This window comes from Naegleria fowleri (assembly GCF_008403515.1).
Source record: "Naegleria fowleri strain ATCC 30894 chromosome Unknown tig41, whole genome shotgun sequence".
Classification (NCBI taxonomy): Eukaryota; Heterolobosea; class Eutetramitea; order Acrasida; family Naegleriidae; genus Naegleria; species Naegleria fowleri.
The window spans coordinates 345,634-372,083 of NW_025407973.1; the positions used below are offsets into that span (position 1 = coordinate 345,634).

General features: G+C 37.2%; 14 protein-coding genes across 14 annotated transcripts; 8 read left to right on the forward strand and 6 right to left on the reverse strand.

Annotated features, from left to right (window-relative positions):
- Positions 1-279: 279 nt before the first annotated feature.
- FDP41_004844 (uncharacterized protein) lies at positions 280-3,657 on the reverse strand (the record flags this gene model as incomplete). The annotated part of the gene is made up of 1 exon (XM_044708303.1): positions 280-3,657. The coding sequence occupies one exon, from the start codon at positions 3,655-3,657 to the stop codon at positions 280-282; it is 3,378 nt and encodes a 1,125-aa protein (XP_044560882.1).
- Positions 3,658-3,982: 325 nt separating this feature from the next.
- Positions 3,983-4,435, reverse strand: FDP41_004845 (uncharacterized protein; the record flags this gene model as incomplete). The annotated part of the gene is made up of 1 exon (XM_044708304.1): positions 3,983-4,435. One exon carries the CDS (start codon positions 4,433-4,435, stop codon positions 3,983-3,985), a length of 453 nt encoding a protein of 150 aa, XP_044560883.1.
- A 711-nt stretch (positions 4,436-5,146) lies between these two features.
- FDP41_004846 (uncharacterized protein) lies at positions 5,147-9,802 on the forward strand (the record flags this gene model as incomplete). Its single annotated transcript, XM_044708305.1, has 1 exon — positions 5,147-9,802. The coding sequence occupies one exon, from the start codon at positions 5,147-5,149 to the stop codon at positions 9,800-9,802; it is 4,656 nt and encodes a 1,551-aa protein (XP_044560884.1).
- A 342-nt stretch (positions 9,803-10,144) lies between these two features.
- FDP41_004847 (uncharacterized protein) lies at positions 10,145-10,519 on the reverse strand (the record flags this gene model as incomplete). Its single annotated transcript, XM_044708306.1, has 1 exon — positions 10,145-10,519. The coding sequence occupies one exon, from the start codon at positions 10,517-10,519 to the stop codon at positions 10,145-10,147; it is 375 nt and encodes a 124-aa protein (XP_044560885.1).
- A 756-nt stretch (positions 10,520-11,275) lies between these two features.
- On the forward strand, positions 11,276-14,664 carry FDP41_004848 (uncharacterized protein; the record flags this gene model as incomplete). The annotated part of the gene is made up of 6 exons (XM_044708307.1): positions 11,276-11,654; positions 11,753-11,777; positions 11,844-11,916; positions 11,994-12,165; positions 12,250-12,625; positions 12,681-14,664. The coding sequence occupies 6 exons, from the start codon at positions 11,276-11,278 to the stop codon at positions 14,662-14,664; spliced, it is 3,009 nt and encodes a 1,002-aa protein (XP_044560886.1).
- Positions 14,665-14,731: 67 nt separating this feature from the next.
- FDP41_004849 (uncharacterized protein) lies at positions 14,732-16,327 on the forward strand (the record flags this gene model as incomplete). Its single annotated transcript, XM_044708308.1, has 1 exon — positions 14,732-16,327. The coding sequence occupies one exon, from the start codon at positions 14,732-14,734 to the stop codon at positions 16,325-16,327; it is 1,596 nt and encodes a 531-aa protein (XP_044560887.1).
- An 89-nt stretch (positions 16,328-16,416) lies between these two features.
- FDP41_004850 (uncharacterized protein) lies at positions 16,417-17,190 on the reverse strand (the record flags this gene model as incomplete). The annotated part of the gene is made up of 1 exon (XM_044708310.1): positions 16,417-17,190. The coding sequence occupies one exon, from the start codon at positions 17,188-17,190 to the stop codon at positions 16,417-16,419; it is 774 nt and encodes a 257-aa protein (XP_044560888.1).
- A 281-nt stretch (positions 17,191-17,471) lies between these two features.
- On the forward strand, positions 17,472-18,689 carry FDP41_004851 (uncharacterized protein; the record flags this gene model as incomplete). The annotated part of the gene is made up of 1 exon (XM_044708311.1): positions 17,472-18,689. The coding sequence occupies one exon, from the start codon at positions 17,472-17,474 to the stop codon at positions 18,687-18,689; it is 1,218 nt and encodes a 405-aa protein (XP_044560889.1).
- A 108-nt stretch (positions 18,690-18,797) lies between these two features.
- FDP41_004852 (uncharacterized protein) lies at positions 18,798-20,178 on the reverse strand (the record flags this gene model as incomplete). The annotated part of the gene is made up of 2 exons (XM_044708312.1): positions 18,798-19,815; positions 20,033-20,178. 2 exons carry the CDS (start codon positions 20,176-20,178, stop codon positions 18,798-18,800), a joined length of 1,164 nt encoding a protein of 387 aa, XP_044560890.1.
- Positions 20,179-20,351: 173 nt separating this feature from the next.
- FDP41_004853 (uncharacterized protein) lies at positions 20,352-20,927 on the reverse strand (the record flags this gene model as incomplete). The annotated part of the gene is made up of 1 exon (XM_044708313.1): positions 20,352-20,927. The coding sequence occupies one exon, from the start codon at positions 20,925-20,927 to the stop codon at positions 20,352-20,354; it is 576 nt and encodes a 191-aa protein (XP_044560891.1).
- A 230-nt stretch (positions 20,928-21,157) lies between these two features.
- On the forward strand, positions 21,158-21,907 carry FDP41_004854 (uncharacterized protein; the record flags this gene model as incomplete). Its single annotated transcript, XM_044708314.1, has 1 exon — positions 21,158-21,907. The coding sequence occupies one exon, from the start codon at positions 21,158-21,160 to the stop codon at positions 21,905-21,907; it is 750 nt and encodes a 249-aa protein (XP_044560892.1).
- A 70-nt stretch (positions 21,908-21,977) lies between these two features.
- FDP41_004855 (uncharacterized protein) lies at positions 21,978-22,823 on the forward strand (the record flags this gene model as incomplete). Its single annotated transcript, XM_044708315.1, has 1 exon — positions 21,978-22,823. The coding sequence occupies one exon, from the start codon at positions 21,978-21,980 to the stop codon at positions 22,821-22,823; it is 846 nt and encodes a 281-aa protein (XP_044560893.1).
- Positions 22,824-23,201: 378 nt separating this feature from the next.
- On the forward strand, positions 23,202-23,877 carry FDP41_004856 (uncharacterized protein; the record flags this gene model as incomplete). Its single annotated transcript, XM_044708316.1, has 2 exons — positions 23,202-23,365; positions 23,415-23,877. 2 exons carry the CDS (start codon positions 23,202-23,204, stop codon positions 23,875-23,877), a joined length of 627 nt encoding a protein of 208 aa, XP_044560894.1.
- A 437-nt stretch (positions 23,878-24,314) lies between these two features.
- On the forward strand, positions 24,315-26,436 carry FDP41_004857 (uncharacterized protein; the record flags this gene model as incomplete). Its single annotated transcript, XM_044708317.1, has 4 exons — positions 24,315-24,454; positions 24,547-24,682; positions 24,778-25,446; positions 25,543-26,436. The coding sequence occupies 4 exons, from the start codon at positions 24,315-24,317 to the stop codon at positions 26,434-26,436; spliced, it is 1,839 nt and encodes a 612-aa protein (XP_044560895.1).
- Between the last annotated feature and the right edge of the window lie 14 nt (positions 26,437-26,450).

Consider the following 26,450-nt stretch of genomic DNA (forward strand, 5'->3'; position numbering starts at 1 on the left):
CTTTTTTTTCCACAATCTTGTATAATTAACCATAAACATCCATCACACAATGTTCAAAATTGTTATTTGATACCTCATAATTACAAAGACCCTAATGAGATATTATTCGAATGTGACGATTACGTCATTACATGTGTGGAATTGTCCAGGTTCTTCTAACACCTACATTGGTTGGAATTGCAATAAACCTGAAGTTGCTTCATCTCTCTAACTCTTTTATCGAGTTTTGCTCCTTAACAATACATTGAATCAAATCTTAACGATGGTTTTGATCCAGTTCTATCCGTTCAAGAATTCTAAAACGGTAAGTCTATCTCGTTCACCTCCCCATTCTTTTTCATTGTGACCGTTGTATCGAGTAATAAAAGGAAGTCTCAATAACTGACTGCATGACATTCTACTTTCAGGATCTTTTTCAAGACATGCTTTCAAAAATTGTGAAAATTCGTCAGAAAATTGCGAGAATGGGATAAACGCGTCTAACCAAAAAGATCCTTCGCTTGTTTGCTTTCGATAGAGATCATTAAAATCCCATACTTGGAGAATTGGTACTCTTCCAAGAGCGAGTTCGAGTAGTGAAAGACCGAGTGCATAAATGTCGCAAGGATAGCTGTGTTTGTTATCCGAACTAACACGCCTTTCTGGGCTCATATATACCTCAGTTCCAAGATGAGTATGAGTATGGCTTTTGTTTCGCATGATACAAGACATTCCCCAATCGGCTAGTTTCACGTACCCTTCCGAGTTGAGTAAAATATTTTCTGGCTTAATATCTCTGTGAATAATTTGTTTCTCGTGGGCATAGGCAAGGCCTAACAACAATTGACATGCTGCCAAGCTAATAAACTCCTCAGATACAGATCCTTTAGTCTTCTCTATCACATCTTTAAGTGTACCTTTATCCATAAATTCTAAGAGCAAGAAAAGTTCTTTTTCTTCTTTAAAATGATAAATGTCTACGATTCGAACAATGTATGGGCAGTCTCTACATTCAGCCAAGCAATTAAATTCTGTAATGATCATTTTGGAAGAATTTTTCGTATCGTTCATCGATAGATCAATTTTCTTTAAAGCATAGTGTTTTCCTGTTTTTGAATTGCTACACTTAATTACTTGTGAGGAAAACCCGCTTCCCAAGTTATTCAGCATGATCAAATCTTTCCATGTGAAATCTTCATTATTAAATCTCTTCAATGTTCTCTTTTTCTTTTCAGTCTTCACACTTTTGCTAGTGGATAGGACTGCACTATTGACAGGCATTTTGAAACTATTGACAGTAGCCATTACTGGAGGAGCGATTGATGTATTTCCAGAGAGCGCTTGTCTTAGGCGTTGTGCTTCCGATTCGCTGTTATTTGGTGGCTGATTGGGCCGCTGAAGGAATGGTCCTTTTGTAGAATTCAGTGAAAGAATATTAAATGCATTAATAAATGATTGAGCAGAATCGATAGTAAGTTGAGCACTTTCTGGCGAAATTTCGTTTCTTTGGGTTCCATCTTGATTTGCCTTGTACCTATCAGAAAGCATAAAACTTCCACTCTCAGTAATTTTTGGCTGTACAATATTCCGAACGGAATCTCTAACATCTTTTTCTGTCTTGACTAGTCTGGGCGTTTCTTCCTCATTTTGGGTGGACAGATTTAACATGAGATTACCAACCATGTGCTTTTTCTTATCCTTCTTGGGTTTTTTTGTCTTGGTGGTATCAGATGCTTTTTTAGGAGTGTTATTTGTGTCTTCATGTGCCATGCTAGGTAGCATGCTTACAGAAGACATGACTTTCACTTGTTCTTTATGTTCGAAGGTCGAGTGTGGAAGGTCGAAAATGCTGTCACTTTGAAGGCCTTCATCATCATTGTACAATGTTGATGATACGGACGGAATCGCATCAAATATATCATCTCCTTGTAAACCAGAAATGTTGCTGGTATTAAATTGATCTTCTTCCTTATCAGAGGTAATAACACTTGTGGAGAATGACTGTGATCTTGAAGGAATAGAAGTGGTGTCTGTTGTCGTTGAAGAAGTGCTACATCTTTGAAATTCAATGATGGCTGTGGGCCTCATTCCATCTAAGGATATATTGGAGCATGAAGATGTGTTCGAAAGTGTTGAAGATGAGCGATTTCTTGATGGCTTGGATGTATGATCTTCTTTTTCAATGCTATGTTCTTCTTGCTTTGGAATTGCAAAAAAGTCATCGTCTTGTACCACATGTCTTTTGTTTGGAGTGATAGGTTCGTCATACATGTTGTTGTAACTGCAAGTATCAGTTTTGTTGTTCTTATTTCGAGAGGAATCGAAAATATCCTCTTCATAACTACTGGATTTAAATGCTGGATCGAAAATAATTTCATTTGTAGCCATATCAGACTCTTCACCAGATAGAACCATGCCAGGCACAGCACGACTCCTCTCCATCTTTTTCATATGTTGTTCTCTATGTTTGTTCTTCCCCCTTTTTTTATGTTTGTTGAACTTGGAAAGAGTGTTTTCGTCAAGTTTTCTATTTCCATATTGTTTCTTGGTCTTGTTATAGTTTGATAATGTACCGCCATAGCTCCTGCTTCTTCGAAGTGAAATATTGTTCTTAGAAATCCTTTGAGTATTAGAATTTTCTGTTAAAGCTACAAGTTTGTGAGCATCTGAAAATCGTCTTGAGCTCTTTTGATGAAAACGAGGGATAATAGGAACAGGTGGAGAAGATGAAGTAGATCCATGTTCAATAAATACGTTGCTACTTGGCTCCTCTTCAACATCCTCAAAATCTTCATCTTCATGTTGTTGAAGTTTGTCGTTGATTTTTGAGTGTTGTTTAGTATTTCCATGTTTTGAGAAGATATTGTTAGAATTGGAAGACCTCTTCGAAGTTAATGCCGTTTGATTATTTCTCAATCTTTGCATTTGTTGTTGCATCATGAATTGGAAGAGAGGAGAGCAAGAAGAGGGAGGTGTGCAAGAAGAGCTTATCTTAGAATTCTCTTCAATTCCTAATGGATTAGATGATGAATTGTTTGTGCGGGATGCAGTAATTGGAACACCATTTGAAATTTCTTCATCCTCGTAATCATCATCACTGTCACCACCAGCGTGCGGTAAGGTATGTATTTCTCCAGGAAAACTCCACAATGAATCGTCCATAATTATTGAAGCTCTTTTGTCACGGCTGCATTCGTCAACCGATTTTACTCGAGTAGCTCCGCCAATATTTGGAACGCTGAATAAATCGTCACTAGCCACAAACTTTGTTGTGTCTGACATGGTTTTCGAATGAATTTTGTCATGTTTCTGGCCATGATGTTTTTCATTGTTGCCTCCTCGTGGCTTTCCAGCAAAATCGTGACAAAATTCATTCAAAACCTCATTTTTCTTGCCGTGATGATGCTGGCGGTGATGTTTTTCATTGTTGCCTCCCCTTAATTTTTTCTTGTGATTTCGGGAGGAGTTGATGTTTGTTCTCTCTGTATCGGTATTACGTTGACTTGGCAAGCTGTTGTTGTTGTTGTTGAAATGGAAAGGCTCTTTTGGTTCTCTATGAACAATAACTGGTCCAAACACATCCATAAATCCAATATCGGAAGAGTGTTGATGATGACATGGAATTATCTTTCCGTTGGACTCTGATGATGATTTATGCTGATGGGATGGACGGACCATTTTCCAATTAATAATCGTTTTTAAACAATGATCCTCCCAAGAAACGAGTCTTTCAGGCCTTCACTCCCACGTTTCTGTGTGTACAAAAACACAACAGTTGTTTGTGCAACAAACCGTGTATTTGCAATCTGGAGTTTGAACCAGAAAACAGAAGCCGAAACAGAAAAGAGCAGACCCAAAAAGAAAATCTAAATTTTTTTGAAAGGAAGAGTGAACTTCAATGATGGTGATCCAAATCTTGAGGAGAGGAAGCTTTATTGGTACATTTGTGGCTCATTGAAAATCCGAAAGGATACCAAGAACACCATGAAACCTTTGTGCTTCTTTAAAGAGAGCTCTTGAGTTTATCCAAAATATTCTTCTCGGCAATATCGCCCAATGATGTACCCTCAATATTGACCATGGAACAATTGAATTTGCTGAAGAGAGATTGCTTGGTGGAGCTCATCAACATCTTTGCTCTTGGCTTGGTCTTGGATGGGACCCAGTGAAGGAAAACAAGTTTGGAGATTTGTCTTTCAACTCCTTGGTCCTCCTTGGTCATCTCCAAGTTATACACAGCCCAACATCCTTTATCGCTGAAATCAGCCTCGACCACAGAGCTCAAGAAACCATCCCAAGTGTCGGCATTTCCTCCCTTTTCAACTTGTTTCGCAACCTCTACACGATCTCCCTTATCGTTGACGGTAAAAAGAATACATCTCCATTTGCTGTCCTTTGAGTGGAATGCCTTGAATTCCTTAATACATTGATCATCAACGACTACACCTGCGTCCATATTGAGTGGGCTTAAAAGTGAGAGATAAAGAATTGAGGGTGGTTTTTTTTTGAGTTGGTCTACCGTTACGGTTCAAGTGATTACAATGACGACTTGCTTCAAGCGCGGTCCTTCATCCTTTGCAGCTGGATCTCAAAACACTTCCTCAACAAAAAACCCCACTTTCCTGTCTTACTTGGGGCGTCCTTACAACCACCTCCTTTGTACAGCTGTATTCCTCAAAACAAAAAGGCAATAGCCTTAAAAAAGACGGAGATACGGATCGTTTGAAAATGGTATCTCAGACCTGTTTGCACCATTTACAAAAGTCTGACGACTCCTATTCTCACCAACCATGACCTAGTGTCGGTGTAACAATGATTATATAAAGAGCCCCTGAAATCAAGGAAGCCATCCGCATTCAACAGAAATTTCACAGACTGTTGTTTAGACATCTTTGGATCTCATCAGGTCCAAAACTTCAGCTGTCAAACTTTGATCTTCAGTGACCCGCACAATCTTGTTGCTCTGGTCTATTTTCAAGTGCTCTCACACAGTTGAAAAAATACAAATTTCATAGTCATCTCAGTGGTCATCTCAGACCCGAAACAGTGAGAGCTTATTTTAACATCACTGTTAATCAGAAAACAAAAAAACAACTCTTGTGTCGTAGTTTGACTACAACAACCACGTTATCATAACTACAACACCATCAACAACTTTGACATCAAAATGGTGCGACACATCGGCCAGTCTTCATCATCCACTTTTGTTGTTGGTGCTGTCTTTCTCGCACTGTTTTTGCTGTTGACACTTGCGGTTGTAGAATCCAAGAAGTCATCGTCATCTTCTCCCAGAAACAATGTACATCGTAAATACGTCGATGTAGATGCCATCATGCATGCTGCCAAACAAAAAGTTTCAACTAGCAACAACAAGAAGAAGAAGAACAATAACTATGTCAAGGTCAACTGTCCTCCGGGAAAATCCCTTCTCTATCGCTTCAGAGCTACCACATTGATTGGCAATAGAGGTCTCGTGAATTCTCGCAAGGGTACAGCTGGTAATGCCGAGACTTTGATGTACGGTAAAATGATTTTAACTTGCCCTTCCCAAAGTACCACCAAGAAGGCTTTGCAAATATCCGGACAAGACTCAGATCGTAAAAAGAATGTCGTTCTTGTTACCTTCTTGAATGGATTCTTTGCTCAATATCAAGGAAGATCTCGTGGATTGAGTGGACGTAAATATCGTCGCTTGATGACCTCCACGGACATTACCAAAGAATTGAATCAATATCCCATGTTGTTTGTTCAATCAACGAGTGGTCATATTCAAAGCTTGGTGTTCAGACAATCCGAGAGTCGTTACATGAGAGCCATCAAGAAGGGTCTCCTTCGTTTGCTCACCACTGAAACCCGTAAGAAGGCTCGTTCTCAAACCGATGGTTTTGGAGGAAAATACTACAAGAACTACGAGAAGAGATTCACTCGTGGCAAGTTTACCAAGACTCGTCGTTCCTTACGTATCTACCAACGATTCTCTCACGATGACTTTATCTCAACCATGCCAGTCTCAAAGAGACACTTACACTATGATGCCTCTCATTTGGTGAGAGTTTCATTGAAAAAGCACGTTCCAACTCATGCCAGTATGAAGATCAAGTTAACCTTTGGTCCATCCAGCGATATCCCTCGACACTATGCTTTTGAAGCCTTTGAGAAGTTAACCAAGGAGTCAAAGAGAGACAAGAATCCAGAACCTCACTCTGCTAGTGAGTTGGAGACTCTATTCATTGGTAGTATCAACTTGGAAGAGATTAGAAAAACCAGAGGTAGTTTCGATGGAAAGATTCAAGAAACCATCGTGAATTTGGAAAAGAATGGACGTGGTGCCAAGTTGGGTTCTGAGTTTGCGTTCGAAAATTCATTCAGCGTGAACAAGTTTGATCGAAAGGCAACCTTGTCATTGAAAAGAAAACAATTCTCTCCAAGATTCTTCCGTACTTTGTTGAATGGTGTCAAACAAGACCCATCTCTTTCGAGAGAATCAAATCAAGTGTTGACCGCTCTTGCCAAGTACAGCAAATTACATCCAATCAAGAGTGCTGATATTTTGTTGGCTGAAATCTCAAAAGGTATCAAGACTTTGAATACCAACAAGTTGGATAGGACTTCCAAGACTGCTCTCAAAAATTACTTGGAAAGTATTCAAAACTTGTGTGCCACTGTCAAGTCCTCTCGTGTCCAAGAAAAGTTGATTCAATTATCAACCATGCATCCTTACTTGACTAGTAACTACGTTTATGCTTCTATTGTGATTGCCTATCCAACTGAATCCGTCTTTAGTTTATTGAAGACTTTGAAATCACAAGGTATTAAGGCATTTGCTCGTGGTGGATCCAAGAAGTACAAGATTGATGATGACTACAACAACGAAGTCAAGGAGAATGCATTCATGGCTTATGCTGACCTTGCCAATAGATTGAGGGATGTTCGTTTGCAAAGAATGATTGTCAAGGAAATTGTCACAAGAATTGGTAAATCAAAAGACCTTACCGAACTCACTACCAATTTCCATGCATTGAACAATGCTGGTAAAGGTGTTCAAGTTGAAATCTTGTACATGTTCTTGGCTGATGATCGTGTTCCTGACTCGATCAAGGTCTTGATTGTTGAAAACTTGAAGAAACGTTTGAGGGATGAGAAGAGTGTCGACGATATGATTCATGAAATTTTGGGATCGACTGGTTATAGCCCACTGGTCAAGGCCTCACTCATCAATGCTCAAAGTGAAAGAGAACTACATTTGAGAAGAGGTACCTCCATTAAACATGTCTACCGTGTTCACAAGAGAAGCAAGAATGAAGAAATTAGTACAGCTGCAAAGAATTACCTCTACACTTGTGGCACCCATGAGTCTGGTGAAGCTCTTGCCAAAGCCATGGGATTGAAACGAAAGAAACAACGTAACAATCGTCGCCGTAGATCCTCTCTCACATATGGACTTGTTGGAAGATCTTTATTATCACATGAAGATCTTGAATTGTTGGACAACTTTGAAAGTATGGAACAAAAGAACGTTCTTTTCATTAGATTCTTCAGACGTATTGGAAATGCCTTCAGAAGAGCTTTCCAAAGAGTCGGCCATGCGTTCCGAAGAGTCGGCCATGCTTTCCGAAAAGTGGGTAGTCATTTGCGTCAAATTGCTCATCGTGTCGGAAGGGGTATTGTAAGAATTGCCAAGACCGTTGCTAAGGGTGTGGTTAAGGCAGTCAATTGGCTCAAGGACAAAATTCTTGCTGCGATCAATGCTGTCAAGAAGATTGTGGAAAAGATCAAGTATTACTTTAGTGCTGCCAAGTTTGAAAATCAAAAGGCATGCATGCAAGTCAGTGTTAATCCAAACGATCAATTGTGTTTGTATCAATCCAACATGATTAACTTTGTCAGAAAGCAAGGTGACTTGTCCACTATCAAGAAGGCCAAACATTTTAGTTTTGAAAAGTTGTTAGGTACCAATGCAGTTCACATGTACTTGGGATTCCTTGTATATGCAGGTGCTACTTTCGAATGCTCTACAGAACGAACTAGTTTTGACTTTGTCTTGATTGCAAAGGCCAACATGTATGCCAAATTATTCAAGAAACAATTCATTGTGATTGATGCAGCTGGTGAATTGACAAAGAGACCAGATGAACCAATCAATGATAATATTTTCGTTAAGGTCTTTGAAACCACTTTCATCAACAAGAGATTCGTTCCAGATCGTATTCGTGAAATTATTGAAGCATGTTTCTCTGAAACTAAACCTTTGGTTGAGAAGCGATTCCCTAAGCTTATTGATTGGAGTTATCAATTCCAAATTGGTCCAGTTCCTGTCCACTTTAACTTTAACGTTGGTCTTAACATGGGAGTTGAACTTAGATATGGTGTTTGTGTGGAAAGATTGGAAGCTTCAGTTTCAGTAGAGCCATACATTTCTTTGAGTGTGACTGGAAGTGCCAATGTAGGAATTCCTGTTGCCAAAGTTGGAGTTTATTTGAGGGCCACCATCACATATAGAATCATTCCTCGTTTGGCATTTGAGAAGTGTAATTTGTGTGCCATGTTGCAACACAAACTTGACGGAATTGAATTCAGTGTTGGTCTGACCGCTTCCTTAATGAAATGGTCGAAAGAGTGGAGTTTCTTTAGAACTCAAACAAAGGCCTTTGTCAAGACTCTCTTCGAAAAGTGCATTGGAGCTGGTGGTTACAAGCCATCTGATAATGATTCAAAGAAACTTGAACTCTCCAAGACACCTGTCAACAATGACCAACAACAGCAACAAGAAAGTAACGCACAACAACCACAACAACAAGGTGGGGAAACACAACAGAGTCCAAATGCTCCACCAACCAATCCACCAGGTTATCAAGAACCAGATCCAGGCGTGACCAATGGAAAGGTCGACTCTCCACAAGAATTGACCAAAGTTGCTCAAGAAAAGGGACTTGGAAATTGGGTTAAGAAGACCACTAAATACAAGCCACTCTTTGGTCCTCATGCTTTAAGAATTCCACTCAATGGAAATTCAATTGTTCCACCAAAACCAGGCAGACAAACACTCAAAGCTCCAGTCACTGTTCAACAAGAAAAGGTTTGGTCCAGTGAATTCTTGACGAAACACGTACCAAAAGAAGTCATTGCTAATGTCGGTATTGAGAAACTTCGTCACTTGCCATCTGAATACTTCCACCTCAAGATGGAGGATAGAGCCAAGATTCCAAACACTATCTTGGACTTGCCACCTAAAGATTTCAAACGTTTCATTGCACACTTGCCATCTAGATACAATAAGGACACCAGCCTTGTCATTCCTGAAAATGCCTATACGAAAGTTTGGTCTAAAGAAGTGTTGCAAAAGAGACTTCCAAAGCAAATCGTCCAAAAAGTTCCAATTGAATACTTGAGACACTTGCCAGAAGAAGTGTTGCAAGTTCGTCAGAGAATTCTCTCCAAGGTTCCAGTTGCAATTTACGAACAAAGCCCATCTGCTGTCGTTGCATTCATTTGTAAAAATTATAAGAGATTGTGCAAGAGATTATTGGAGACTGTGAAAGCAGACACTGGTATGGATATCAAGTCTGAAGTTCAACAAGCTCAACAAAAATTACAGGAACAACAACATGCTCAACAACAGCAATCCCAACAACAACAAGCAAACAATACTGCTCAACAAGCTCCAGAATCCGTGCCTCAACAACAATCACCAGCAGTCGTTCCAACAAGGGAACCACAACAAGAGGTGACTGGAAATGGTCAACGTCATCACTCCATCCGAACTCCATATGGTCGAATTCATTTAGATATCAATGTAAATGTGAATAAGAAGCCACAGAAATAATTACTGAGCATTTTAAATAAATATTTGTAAAATAAATTGGTATTGTACACCCTCACCGTTTTACACCGATTTTCGAGAAATTTTCACATAGATCTCCACAACTTATTTTGAAGCACCTCTCAACTCGCTCCATTTGTCTGACATGGAATGGATTGCCTTTTTTCTCTCTTCTAATTGTTCTGCAGTGGCATCGAAAGGCGGGTAGTCTGAAGTGGGGGCTTTATTCGCACTCTTTCCGGAAGGGCAATCTCTTACCTTGTGACCCGCTTTCTGACACTTGTGACAAAAAATCTCTTCGTCTCTTTTCCATTCCCTTTTTCCATCTTTCTTTTCTTATTTAGCCTATCCTTGTACTTGATTCTTTCCATAAAAACCACCTTCTTTCTTTGTTTGCTTACTGTCACCATAGTTCTTTAACATCTTGTGCAGTTTGTTTACCGCAAGAATATCTGACATACTCTCTGCTAAAGTACGATTGTTTTGAATCATACTATAACATTCCCCTAGAACTGGGTTCAACGCAGTAACATGTAATTGTGTGGCTTGTTTCTCCAATTTGGCCACATTTTCCAGTAAATCCTTATCTTCTGGATACTTGATTGCCACTCTTATTACACTTCTCGCTGCTCCTTTTAAGGTTTCGTATTGTGTTAACAAATTCTTATCTGAAGTATGTAAAGGGTTAAATTTGTTCTCTATATATTTGTTTATCTCCATTTCATTAATTGCTTCTTTCAGCTTCGCTTTCAATTCCTAATCTTTTTCTTCCGCAATATTAATGACTGGAGTACCTTGAAGGTTGTTGCGCTCCATCTTCCCTATTCTCTGCATAATAGTTGCCATTTGGACACACATCTCATTCAATTGCGCTTTGAGTCTCTTATTCGCTTCCCTGGGCTCCATGATATGAGGTCACATTTAAACAATTGCTTTATAAATCCATGAAAATTATAATAACTTGATAAATCCATGAATATCATGAAAACATGATGAATTAAATAAATGAAATTAAATAACAAAATTATATAGTTAGCTCAAAAAAATCCTTGCCGAAAAGGTTCGAATCAAGGTGGTGCACTGTCACAATGTTCTTCCTTACCACAAGAACATTCCGATCAGCGAAAAAGGTACTTGAATAAGCTTAAGAAAGCAAGTGGGTGGGAGTGCGAATGGGTGGGAAGTCAAAAAAGAGACTAATCATTAATATGCAGAAAATTTTTTGAGCATGGAAATAATTTTTCAAGCTCAACCAAACTCTTTAATTGTTTACAATCGAAACATTCATGCCCTTCACTACGTTCAGAACATATCAAAATTCAAAAATATTGATGTCATAGCCAAAATTATCTTTGTGATTGTGTGTAAAACGGCGGGGTGTACAATAAAACGGATTATTTATTTTTCATAAGTGAAAACGAAATTCCATCTCACTTTTCGCATTCACAGTAGTTCTTGCACTGACTGGAGAAAAAAATGCTCAATCCGAGGACCTCTTCACACGCTCAGGATGACCACAAGAAGAAGAGCAATGACTTTCTTCCACCTCTTCCGAGGTCCCAATCAATTCATCTTGAGGCCACAAGAAACAACAACAACAACATTAAAAACACATCTGGAAGCAATACAGGAAAATCAACCGTGCGTCTGAAAAGGCCTCAACGACCACCAATGATGATGACGATGGGAACGTCAAGTAGTAATGACATCAGCACGAATGCAAGTTCTCTCGTAAAGAGTATCCCGAGCTCGTCCTCTATTGTAGATAATTTACTGAGTAAATTAAATGATGAACAAAAGAGAGCGGTTAGTTCTCGGAATGATCAAGTGATTGTCATGGCAGGTCCAGGAACAGGTAGGTGGAATTTACATGAATATATTGTCAAGTAGAAACACAATGACAACCATATTGTGAATCAAAATCATGAACTTTAAATTTTTATATTTAATTAGGAAAAACATCCGTCATTACCTATAGGTGAGTTTGATGAAAATAACACTTGAAATTTACACAAATAATATATATCATAATTCTAATGAAAAGAATTTTTTATTTGGTGCATGAAATGAAAGTAAACCCAAGCAAAATTTGTGCTCTTACTTTTTCCAAGGCAGCAGTAAGTTCTAGAATCATAATATTAATTTAAAATTGTCTTTAATGTTTTACTTTTGAATATGAAAATACATCATTAAGGCGAATGAAATGAAAGAGAGAGCGAGTCGATTGGATGAACGATTAAATCAAGTAACATTTAGCACGTTTCACTCGAAAGGTCTTGCTTTATTACGTAAATATAAACTTGTGAAATCATCTTACAAGATTGCAGATGATAGAACTATCCTGTCTATAATGTCTGACATCATTGGTATGTAGATTGAAAAATTATTCCATGAATATTCATTCACATGTATCATCCCACTCATACTTGCTTATAAATCACCATATTTAGCAAAACATGAAATTACTGAAGAATGCACACCGAGTCAAATGAAAGATTGCGTGGCTCTTGTGAAAAACTCTGGAATTTCACCAAATGAAGTAACCTCCAAGTTGAAACCATCAGATTTGAATATATCATTACGATATTTTGCTCCATTCTATCAAGAATTCGAGGAAATTTTAGAAAAGAAGAATATTCTAACTCACGAAGATTTAATTTTTAAAATTGTAAAAATATTGAAGGAAAAACCTTCTCTCCTCAGTCAAGTCTCAAACGACATTGAATATTTACTTCTCGATGAATATCAAGATACAAACGACTTGCAATATGAATTTACCAAGTTGCTGGTGAATAAGCACAAGAGAATATTTTGTGTGGGAGATTCGTAAGTATTAAGTGAATCATGTCCTCCATTCATTTCACACCATTGAAAAATTCAGAAAACAAGCAATTTTTGGTTGGAGATTTTCAAATGTACATAACTTTGTAAATATTGCTTACGACTTTCCCAATGCCGATATTATCATTCTCAAACAAAATTATAGAAGTACATCAAATATTCTAAATGCTAGTTTTGACATGTTACTCGAAAACTACTCCAAAGATACCTCTAACAACTCTACCAAACCCAACATTGAATCGATTATACTGGATGATTCCAAGTCAAGACTTATTTCTCAGAAAGGAAATGGACCAACAGTCACCATCAAAGAATTTGTGACTCACATGGAGCAAATTAACTTTGTAGTAGAAACAATCAAACAAGAAATAAGTAACAACAGTAATAGGAAATACGGCGATTTTGCAATACTATCTAGACTAAATAGCCTTCTTAAGCCCTATGAAATTGAGCTAGGAAAGCACAGTATACCATTCGAGTCCAAACAGAGTGAGAGCTTTTTAAAATCTGCATGGATTCAAGTTTTAATTTCATATCTGGATACGGTCGATAGCATTTCAAGAGGTAGTCTAAATAGCAGATCACTAGATCACATCACAAATATTCCTGATCGAGGAATTTTTACAGAGACAAAATCAGCACTAATAGACTGTCTCTCTAATGGTATCTCTATTTCTGAGCTTATTGACATTATTGAGAAAAGAGTCAAGTACAAAATCACCTTAACACTAAGACGTCAAATTCCCTTCTTAATCGCAATGGATAACGAAGAAAAGAAATCAGTCATTACTTTCTTGAATCATCTAAACCGAATGAATGAAATGACAAACTCTGTCTCCTCTCTGATCCAATACATCCTAAATAGAGTTGGTGTGGAAAGTTACTTGAAACAAAAATACACATCCAATTATGAAATGTGTGAAAAAGATATTGAGGAATTATTGAGAATTGCAGAGAACAGTGAAACTCTCTCGAAATTCCTCCAAGAAATCAATGAAGATGAGGCCTCTAAAAGTGGTAGTGGTGCTAGAAATGGTGTCTCCCTTCTCACCATGCACTCTTCTAAAGGTTTAGAATTCGAGTACGTATTTGTGACAGACCTTGTGGATGACATTTGCCCTCATTTTCGATCGAAGGGAAGTTCTAGAGAGGAACAAGAAGAAAAGAGATTACTCTTTGTGGCCATGACAAGAGCCAAGTGGAAAATGTACCTATTGACCACCAAGACCAAACTCGCACAGGAAGATCGAATTGAAATGGCCGAGAGCACACCATGGCTGAGAAATCTCACTAAAAAGCCATACATTGACTTTGAACCAATTTCAAGAGCAGTTACCAATCAAATGGAACAGGCAGAAGATTTGTCTCTCTTCATGAAGAATTATATGGAGAGTCAAAAGTTATTATTGGAACAAGACAATAATACGACCAATACAGGAAGTGAAGTGGTGAACAATCGTCATGACACTTTATCTTCAAAACAATCAGAAAAAAAGAAAGGACAAGAGAGGGATTTATCTGTTGAGAAATTGTTTACTTCTGCCAGTAGTGAAGTAAATAATACTGCTTCATCCTCAAGTACAGCACCCTCTAAGGGCCACAACATGGGTTCAATTTTTATGAACGCCTCACAATACATCTTGAAAAGTGGCATGCCAACTCTTCATTCAGAAAGGATAGGAGGAAGTGATTTTGAAGAAAACACTTCACATCCTCTTTCCAATACATCACAATTGCCTTCACACAACTCTTCTTCAATAGAGAAACAAAAGAAAGAAGAAGAATTTGAATTCAAGTTTGTAGATGAAGAAGAAGAACATTCAGAAATTTCAAGTTTTAGTTTTTCGCCCAAGATACCTGTGGCAAAGAGAACAACAATGATGAAAGACACCGAAATTATTGATTTGGATGAACTTTGGTTTGAAGATGAAGAAGAAAAAACAATTGAAATCGATGAAAATCTTTTAACTTCTACCACCTCTCCTAAAATTGACCCGAGCCAATCCAAAAAGCGCAAACTTTGAGTGCATTCGATGATTTGACCTTTTCAATTTGGAGATGAACTGAAACCTTACAAAATCTTACAAAAAAATGTTTCGAAACATGAATGCGTATGAACTGGAAAGATCGAATGAGGACCACACACGACCACCATCACTTTTATTGAAAACTCTTTCTCAATTCGCCCGAGCGGCATTGAGTGATTCCGTACATTCCCAACATAACGCCATTCTTGATGAAGAATTAAATTCTTTTCGTGATGATTCCGATCTCACTATTTCTGTTCATTTTCGAGATGAAAAGGAACCCACACTTTACCATACTCATGCATGGATTATGCTGGCACGATGGCCTCTCTTGTTAGAATATGCTTTGATCAATTTGGAGAGACCTCTTTCGCGTTGCGAAGTTATTTGGATTGCAGAGAATGATGTCGTTTTAGCAAGCCTTTCCACCAATAAGGAAATTGAAAAATATTATTGCTCAATGAATGATAAAATCATGCTTCAAACCGAGTTTCGGAAAGAAATTAAAAATTTGAAGGAACAAATTGCAATTTCAAAAGAAAAAGTCAATCGACAGAGAAATGGTGCCGTCATGCATGCAAATCGAATGGAGGCTCTAGAAAATGTTTTAAAACAATATTGTGGAGCATTGCAGGGATCAAAATTATCAATTCAAGACCCGTCATCACCTCTGTCTGTTATTCATCACATTGATTTGGGTCCATTACCATTTGATAAGAATGTGTTTGATGATTTCATTTACTTTTTATACACGAGTCAACTAGTGAACGTAGAAGAGAATTACAAAGAGAGAAATATCAGGGAGATGATTTTTGGAGAAGAGATGGAATATTTGAATGAGTTGTTATGTTTAGCTGAGACTTTAGGGATGACCAACATGTTAACTATTTTGCAATATAGCGATGTGACGACGTTTACACCTTATAGTTGTATGTCTACTGTGGACCCAAAAGAAATCAAGACAGTGTTGAGAGATGAACATGCGAGTTCATTGGCATCAGGCTTGTTTAAAGAAAGTGATCATCCAACCAGAGAGTTGGATAAATTAAGGAAATCATTCTGTAACCTGAGAATCAAACAAGGAATTCCAGACTTTGATGAAAATCAAGAGGTAAACGAATTTTCCGAATATCCTGAGCAGAGCGAAGATGGAATTTTGTGTCACAAGTCATTTGTAATGAAAGTATGCCCATACATTGATGTCTTGATCAATAGCAATTTCATAGAAGCTGAGGCAATTAGAGAAATGGAAGCTCGAAACGAAATGGCTACCATAGAAATTCAATGTTCAAGTTTTGATGTATTGGAGGATATTTTTCGTTATCTTTATTCAAACCATATTACCATTACAAAAAGTAACGTTTTTGAACTGATTTCTCAGTCTCAACGACTTGGCATTGATGATTTACAAGAACGATCTGAAAAACAACTTACACAAATGGAATTTTTTGATTTTGAGTTAATTGAATGCGTTTCATTGGCCATGTCGCTCGGCATTGATGAAGCGAAGAAAAATTTTGAGGATCAATTATTGAGGCACTTGAAAGGCCTTGTCAGAGAACGACTCATGACGGTTAGAGAGTTTGAACGTTGCCTAGAGAAATGTGGCTATGAAAAGGGCTGGATTGAAAAACAAAGTAGAAACATTGGCTACTATTAATCTTTCCATTTACGTATTAATAAAATACAATGATAATCTAAAGAAGAATTCATTTGCCAAACATGAAACACATGTCGTCGAATTGATTCTTACTCAAGGTGATATTCATCTTGCAAGAGGCCCAATTCATGCAAATGTGCTTCATGTTGTTCCTTCTTCTTTTCACACATTGTGCTCACCAAATGGTTCAATTCATCATAGTTTGTTAGATAATACTGCACTCCAAGATTTAAATCCAATTTTCCTTTCACCGAAGGAAGAACTTCTTCTAATGGCTTTAATTTTGGTTCATCCTGAGTGCAAGTCGAAAAACGAGCAGTCTGAGATCGAGCTTCAGTCAATTCTGTATTCTTTTCAGAGACATTCTTGACAATTTCTTCCAACAGAGCATAATCGTCACGCATTCGTTTCAATTCAACTTTTTCCATCTTTTCGATCGCATGCCAACAACGTGTTAAAATATTGAAATCTCTTGCCACTTGTGACACTTTCGATTTAATCAAAACTCTTTCCTTCATGGACAGCTTATCCACTTCCGCGACACTACTTGCTGAAATGACATCCACCGTTTGAAAATGTAATTTTTGAATATAATAATCCAAAATGGCAAGAGATTTTCTAGAATTTGCTACAATAGTCAATTTTCGAATTTCAAATTCTTTGAAAGGATCTAGCGATGAAGTTGTTGTTGTATTCGAAGTGAGAACTCCGGAGGTTGTATTGAGAGTTGAACAAGTGGTAGGATATTCGAGAATGTCGTCTTCGGCTGAACTTAAGAAGGCAGCAAATTGTTTTTTAGCTTTTGATTCAGCAAATTGTCGCAACGTGTCATTCGGAGAGTTTTCGCTGGCTGAGAAGAACATGATGACAGAATTGTTGATTTTTGTTTTTTTTGAAGATCTTTGACAGTTGACATTTTAATGAACAAAGACCAACGTTCCAATATTTACAGTTTTTTATAGTGGTCAGACAATGTCTGAAAACTTTAAAACTGTAAAAGTAGTAATATCATGATTATTTAGCCATGTGTACAGAATTGATCATCTTTTCTTAATTTGGGCCCAAATGTCACATTCATTTGATCTATTTTACTTGTTTCCCTCTTGTTCCTCGAGCTTGACAACAAACAATAAAATCACGCAACATGATCAATTCTTCTCCACTGTGCGACAAATGCAAAGTCGACGATGAGACCACCGAAGCCACTCATCATTGTCCAACCTGTCAATTAAATTATTGTGCTTTGCATTTGCAATTTCACAATCAAGCAACCAAAACGAAGGATCACTCTTCACAAGTGAAATCTTTAAATTCCAAACTCTGTGATTTTTGTCGTCGTGAATGGAAAGAAGAAATACAAGCCCATTACGAATGTTCGGAATGTCAAGTCACGATGTGTGATATTCACAAGACTCTTCACAATTCCTTGAAATCTCGTTCCATTCATTCCAATTTGGTCAAAATGATCGGAAGTAATCAAATGCCGTTCAGTAATCAATTCAAATTGTCTGAAATGTTGGGTGATCATGAAGATGTGATTTTTAACTTTAGAAATCCATCTGCCATTGAAGTCGACACTAAGAATTCGAATATTTATGTCATTGACACGAAGGCCAATGACATTGTTGTGGTCTATGTGTTTGATTTACAATCCAAAAAACTCAAAAATACCTTTGAATTGAATGAAGGACACAGATATTACATTACCACTCTTGCTGTCGATCCAAATGACAATGCATTGCTTTACATTTATGATGGAAGTGTGGTCAAAATCTCCAACGATGGTTCCACTACATTTTGGAAAGTCTTTATTGATGGAAATGCCAGCAATTTGTGTGTTCATCCAAGTGATTCCACTGTTTATGTTCTCTCTCAATATGGTAAACATGTCGTTACCGTCTTGTCAGGAGAAGATGGATCTGTATTGAGAGAAATTGGTGAAAGTACAAGTGGAGATTCAATCTTATCATATCCACATGCTTTGGCCTTTGATCATGAAGGAAATCTTGTGGTGGCATGTGGACTACATGAAGGCACTTTCATGACCATCAACTTGAAAGGAAAGATCTTGAAGAAGATTACAAGAGGAATGAATGAGGATGGACTTGTCGACAAGATGGTGGTCGAACCTGTCACTGGAATTATCATGTTCATTTCAAGAAAAGCAGTTCACACGATCAAGACAAATGGAACTCAAAAGAAGGAATGGAATCAATGTGGAAAGAGTGGAGAAAAAGAATGGACAGGATTTGATGCAAGGTTGTGTTTGGCTTTGAATCCTTTGGATGGCGAGTTGCTTGTCTCTTGTAATCCTTGTGATTACTCTTATGCCAATCAAGCTGGAGTTTTTATTTACAAGTAAAAGTGGTTGGGAATTTAGAGCATGTGTAACCCTTAAATAAGCCGTTTGAATAAATAAATTATTGCAGCATGAACAGCGATGGTGATTGTTCACCATTAACTCAATTCCTTAGAGTACAATAATTCTCACGTTTGGAAAAGTATTAGGACGTTTCAAAGGTGTTGGTTGCTTGTGTGAAAAGTAATCAAGCCATGACAGATATTCACCAGATAATCTTTTCACAATGTATTCCCAAACCTGGTAATAGGGAGTTTCTGCACCAAAGGGTAATATGCTTTCCATATCTGCTTCAACAACAATCCATTTTCCATCCCTAATTTCATTTTCCAGCTGTCCTTCATACCATTTACCTATTCGTTCTGGTTCATTTTCAATCGCATCTTGAGCAAACATTTTGGAAAACTGTTTGTAGGCGTCCATAACATGATCTGTGTCTCTACTTGATTCTTTGTCCAGAGAGTCCTCTCCCATCAACTTAGCAATATTTTCTTCATTGTCATTGTTGTCTTCCTCGTCTTGTTCTGATTCAAAAGTTAGTTTGCCAATAATATATCCGAGTGTTTGTTTGTCATTGTCCATACGCACAACAGTTCTTTCAAACCGTGTATCCTCCAGCAGAGGATGAGCTACTAAAAGATGATTTTTTCGTGGTTTCTCTGTCAATACCAAATACATGTCACTTCCATCGAGTTTGTCTTGGTTGTGTGTCTGACTTGAGAATTTTTGCAGCCGTTCATCGTCCTTCATGTCAGCCATGGAATCACTTGCTGTTCTAAACACATCCGATTCAGTTTCAGTCATTTCCTCGTCCAATACCTTAATTGGAACCTGAATATTGGGTGATAATTTTCTTAGTTCAATCATTTCTTTCTTTTCCATTGTTTTGACTCTTTCTAAATGAGAATTAAATTCACTCAATATTCCGAAACCAACTTCGAATCCTTCCTTTCTCGTTTTTTCATCTTCAACAAACTTTGGATTTCGAAATGTTTGTTTACAAATATCAGTAAACTTGGATGTTTCATGAAGTGTTGCACTGTTCCATCTCGGGACGTACATTAAGCCAGAATATTTCCCGTAAATCTTTTCAATGACTTCTTTTCCTACTTTTGTATATGCCCAGCCTCTGATTTATTCCATTTTCATAGGTTCAATCACAAGTATCAGTTGAAATTGTATTGTATTGGAAAGTTCATAATATTCATCATCGGGTTATAATTTTTACATCGGTTTGGTTTGATCAATTAAAAAACAGATATTATAACATATTAATATCAGTGCATTAAGCATCATCATTCCGAATCCATCATTATCGCTTTGATAATCTCCACGCAAATTCTTACCTTGTCATGATGGAATCGGATTTTGTATAAGATGGATTAATCAAAGAAGTCTTCAAGAGAGGATACTGGTCAAACGTTCGACATGTTTTCATGATTTGTTTAAATAAAAACACCACAAGCTTTCTTTCCTGTTCGGAAGTGGACATTTTTTTGAATTTGAAATCAAATAAGGAAACTAAATGCAAGAGACACAATGTTGATTTTGTACAATGCCGGCAGAATACATGACTCTAAACCTTTGATTATGAAAGGATCGAAGGTTATGGGCATTAAAAATTCTAGTCATTTAATATTTTACAAAAGTTCTAAATTCATCCATTTACTTCTTTTGGATTAAATTTTCTGCCTGAATATACACGCTCACTCTTCCAACTACCTTATTTTCATAATCCAATACATCATAGGTAGCTCTTGTTTCCATCGTGTCACCATTGGTTTTTGACGTATTTTCATTAAATACATTTTTATCAAACAAATCAATCAAAACTCTTCCCAACTGCACTTCTCCACTATTGGTTTGTTCATTGGGTGTGAAAAATAATATTTTCACTTGAGCTCCATGTTCTAAATTTAATATATTTTGAAATCTAATTAATTTCTGTCCAAATTTAGGTATCCATTGCGCATCTTCTAAATTACGACTTGACATTTGTTTGTTTTCAGTGACAGGATAATTTTGATTCATTCCTCCATTGAATGACACATCAAAGCGTGAAGTTTTCTTTTTGAATCCGGATCCTTCCTGGATGGAGAACAAAATGTTGCAAACTCTTTTTCGGTAATAGAGAGGAATTTTTGCAGGAACGAACACTTTACGATAAGTACTCGAGTAGAATTCACCTCGCAATTCTTCAGTTAAATCTCGTTTTACAGAGGTGTTGGACGTGAGGGCCATTTTGTAATGATTGAATCAAGTGTGATGATCCGATGAAGCAGAAAGAAATAAACAAGTTGTAATGGTATTTTTTTGATGTTTGAATAAAAGAATGACAAGTGACACATGTCGATTGGTTCCTGGACAAAATTCAATAAAATTCTGCTCCACCTTGCACCTACAATAACACTTCGAGTTCATGAAACCAAGCATGCTATTTTCACATCAAGTTCCTGTTCACCATTAAAAAAATGTCTCAGCCATCACCCCACCGCAATTCTGATGATTCCTCGCCTCATAATCATTCGCCCCATTCCAACTCTAGCTCTGCAACTTCAAGTTCCCACCCAACAGCCTCATCCATCTTCCACAATTTCGGAAAGAGTCGTTTCTGGCCCAGTCATTGGTTTCAATCGGGAGATGATGCCAAGAAAGATTCATCACAAGTACAACGAGATCTCAAAGAGATTGAACAAATTCTAGTAAAAACATTGGAAGAAGATCAATTGAAAAAGAGTGATCATTCCAGTCCATCAAGAACATTGGAAGGCTCTTCTTCCTCATGTGCAAACACTGTTTCATCATCGGAAGTGTCTTCAGGTGAAGCCTTGCATCATCATCTCACCCAAACAAGCATTAAGAGAGAAATTAAAACAACGGAAGATTTTATTGATCGGGAAGTAAGGCTTTGGTTGTCCTCCTGTAAGAATGATTCGAATTGTCCTCTTTCACCCATCTATACTCCCAAATTGAAATCTATTCAAGACATTTTCAGCCAGGCAATGCAAGGAAAGAATCTTAATGCTTCCTCTTCTTCAATGAGTAAGAAGAAAAAACCATCAATAATGGATGTTGTAGAGGAGCCTGATATTAAATATTATGGAATTGATGAGAAGGAAAGCTGGTTCATTTCTCCATTGACAATGAGACTTTCTTTTTTGATGTGTCATATCCTTCGAAATATGGAGAGAAACCAATCAACGTCTCCGAGTGAAAATTGATTACAAGAAGAATGAAAAGTTGTGGCAAAAATTGACAAATAATGCTCAAAAAGCCTACAAGAAGTTCATCATGGAAGTGAATTCACATTTAAGTTATGATATTTCACACAATTCATTTTCTGTATTGTTGAATAAGGCAATTCAAAGCTACATCAATAATGTTGCAACCACACACTCTAAAGATAAGAAACATCCATTTGTTTCGAATTTACAAATTGCTTCTAATGAAAGTGAAGCCGATGATGAGCCAAAGACAGAAGATGCAACTTCAACTCCAGTTTCAAAATTAGATGATCAACAAGCTCTTAAATTTTACAAGATGGTATGGGGAGATGATAACAGTGGATCATTGCCTTTGAGCATGGACTCGAGAAAATACATTATGAAAGAACTCTACAAAATTATAAAGAATGAAGAAAACACAAAGAAAGCAGGATTTTCAGTTCGTCCTATTGGTGACAATCCATTTGTTTGGGAAGTGAGATTATTTGGATTTCCTGAAGATTCACTGTTGGGCAAAGATCTCGTTGAGCATGCCAAGAAATTTGACACCCACAATACAGATGTTGTTCTGGAGGTCAAATTCCCAGCGACTTTCCCATCCGAAGCACCTTTTATTCGAGTCATTCGACCTCGATTTGAAATATTCACAGGACAAGTGAGTTTTGGAGGTACATTCTGCATTGATTCTCTCAACAATAATACATGGTCAGGCAAAAAATCAATTACAATGGAGACAGTGATATTGTCCATTAGACAGTCACTCATTGATAACGGTGCTCGTGTGGACATGAGAACATATGCCAACTATGACGCAATGACAGCCTCTAGTTACAGAGGTGATAGTTGCCACAGAAAAAGTACTCTTGTCATTTTGATAACATTGAATGGATCCATCGTATCCTCCATTTTCTAACATGAAAGTGGTTGCCAAATTGTTAGTGATGGATGCTACAGCGCCACATATGCTAAAGAATTATACGCAAATGAGTTTACCATTCCATCCACATTTGAATATGGAAATCGTATTCTACTTCCACCTTCTGCTGCGGACACAATATTTAATTCCTCTGATTTACACTTTCCTCTAATGTTTGAAATTGACAATGGAAAATGAGTGAAACAATATGTCGGCTGCCAACAATTTACAGCTCCAGATTCGTGCATGATATTACCAGATTGGATTATGAAATGTTTATTTATTAAGGAAGGAGTGAAATTAAATATCAGATGCGTTTCACTGAATAAGGGCACATTTATCAAATTGCAACCACACTCAAAAGACTTTTACAAGATGCAAAATCATAAGTCCTTATTAGAAAATGCATATCGAAATTTCAGCACCCTCAATGAAGGCATGTCTATTCCAGTTGTATATGGACGAAAATCATACTTTATTGAGGTACTTAAATGCGAGCCCGATTATTCTATTTGTGTCATTAGTGATCACTATCTTGAGTAAGTAGATTCTCAAATATTATCATCAGGCGTTATTTAACGTTATTAGTATTAAGGTGGATTTTGCTCCTGCATTGGATTTTGATGATGAAGAAGAAAAACGAACCACCAATAATAGCAAGACCACTGAAAAACCATCTGAAACATCTTTGTCTACCACATTCTCCTCCATCGCAACGTCTCAACCACCTGTTGTCATTGATAATGTTGATATGATTGAATGTGAAAACTGTAAAAGAGCTGTATCACAGAGAACTTATGTGATGCATTTATCTCACTGTAAAAGAAATGTGTACAATTGTACCAAATGCAACAATGTTGTAAAATTAAGCGAAAAAGAAAGTCACAGTTCCATCAAGAATGTGAATGTTCTAAATGTCACGAAAAGATGGACAAAGCACATCTTGAAGAACACATGCAAAATGAGTGTCAATTTAGAATTGTCATTTGCAAGTTTTGTGATTTGGCTCTTGCATTCTGCGATTTACATGAACACGAAACAACATGCGTAAATCAAACAATTTATTGCTCCAGTTGTGGACTTTATATTGCAAAAGCCTTCTATGATGAGCATCGATTAATATGTGGACAAACTATCTATGAACAACAAGTTTGGAATTGGGATTGTCCAATTTGTCTCTTCCCTCAATTAACTGAATCTGAGCTTGTTCAACATTGTGAATCATGTCACGACTCAGACTCGACCACACTGGATTGCCCAATTTGCGTGTCAAGAGGAAAACAAGATGGTTCATTCACTCAAAATTTCTTGAATCACCTTCATGAACATCATACCCATTAATACTTGGTGGAACCGAACATCATTGTTCGTTTTGATCAATGAACTCACTCTTCAATCACCCCTTTGCAATTCTTGCACGAAAAATAAGATCCTTTCCAGAAGCTCCTCCTTTCCAAATTCAGTGTTTCCAACCAACAACAGAAAAAAATGCGTCTTCATAAAATTCATCGATTCGCGTTTTTCGTTTCTTCAGCGCTCGTGTTGTTCCTGGTTGGATTACCTTCTCTCGGAGTTGGGATTTTATTTTCTGTTCAATCGGAGTTGGAAGGGTTTTATACAATTACAAAGTGAGTATTATTACGAATAATAGAGTCTGTGTGGTGATCCACGACGGTTGTTCATGTTGGGTATTGGAATATAATGATGAATATGATGATAGTTCCTATTCTTCTGTTTGGATTTTAGTGATTTGTTTTATTTATTGCGTGCTGGTGTTATTGGATGGGTTCTCTGATGTATTGATAAAATCATGCTTGGACAGTAGGAATATGCAAAAGCAATTTCCTTCGCTAACTGTAGGTAGAGGTTCATAACCAATTATGTGTTGATCTTGCGACAAATTTTACTGATGAATCATTCATTTGTTGATGATTAACAACTTGTTTAATAGTGTTTTTTAATATTGAGATGTCTCTTATCCTCATTGATGATAATTATTGGATTTATAGCATTTATTACTTATGCTTGCGTTGCGGAGGTTGAATACGTGGCAGGTATTTGCTCTTTAGGATTGATTGCGCTTGGGTTTTTAAGTCTTGTGATGAATGTTTTCAAATACAAATGGGTCAAACTGAGAGGTACCTCTGAAATATTTCATTATGATAAATTATTAAGACCTCGATCTTCACGATCGGAAGAAGATGATGGATTTTTAGATTATAGAACAAATGCTAGGTATTATCGACATGAATATGAAAATAGTACTTATTACGATGAAGAATTGAGAGATCATGCAAATGTTGGATTAATGAGACGACACTCAAAATCATCTCTCAATAATGAATCTAATTCTATGGTTGAAAAGATTAAGGAAAGTTTGAAAGCAACAAAATATTGCATATTCAACACGATATGCAAATCAATATTTTGCGTGTTACTATTCGTACTTCCATTCGCACTTTCTGTAGCATTCCTTTATCAATCTTTTGGTTATGCAGTGGATGAAGTCATGCCTGCAGGAAAACTTGTCACAATTACAAATCCTAAGGATGGTAGTTCATACAGAATTCATATGGACTGCAAAGGCACTCCAACCAATAATTATCCAACAATCGTAGTGGTAGGTGTTTCAATTTTGCATTATTTGATTATTGAAATGATGGGATCGCTGTAATTGCATAACATGTTCAACTTGGATTGGAAAAATCACCAACAGGATTCCGGCCTTGGAGTTTCTTCGTCATCCATTTATTGGTCTACGATTCAAAACGAAATTTCCAAGTACACGAAATTTTGTGTTTATGATAGAGCTGGTTACTCATTTAGTGATTCCGGATATTCTCCTCGAACGTCACAACAAATTGTGAACGAATTGGACCATCTCTTAACAACAAACAATATAACTGAGAAACTACTTTTAATTGGACACTCCTTTGGAGGAATGAACATGCGTCTCTTTACTTCCATTTTTCCAGAAAAGGTTTCTGGCCTCATTCTCATTGATCCATCTCATGAAAATCAAACCATTGCCTTTCGATTGGCACAAGACAAGAGCATCGACCCTCAGACAATAGCCAATGATTTAGCAAAAGAGAATTTTTATTTAAATACTGGAAGAATTTTAGCTCCGTTAGGATCGCTCCGTTTGACAGCATTGATTCAGCCTGATCGAGTTCTAAATCCCTTTAATAAGGAAAATCTTACTGCCAATGACTGGAAAATACTTCGATTTTCAACACTTTCCAATAAGTACTCGAATGTGATTTATTCGGAAGGTTCTCACTTTGCTACAACCTCCGCACAACAAGTTCTCGCAAACAAGAAGAGCTTTGGAAACTTGCCCCTCATGATTTTAACAGCAGGTGCCAGCATTAATGGCACGTGCGCCCAAAATCACTTTTCAGATGACTCCCAAGAATGCAAGGATCATTTGAAATACATGGCGAGTAATGCACAAGTGATTGAAGAGTTGGCCAAAGACGTTCTAAAATTGTCATCTCAATCCGAATGGAAAATAATTTGGAATGCATCTCATAATATTGCGATCGATAATCCCGAAGCAGTCATTGAAAATATTAAGGGAATGCTTGATAAATCGAAAATCCAATAATGCATATGACCTTT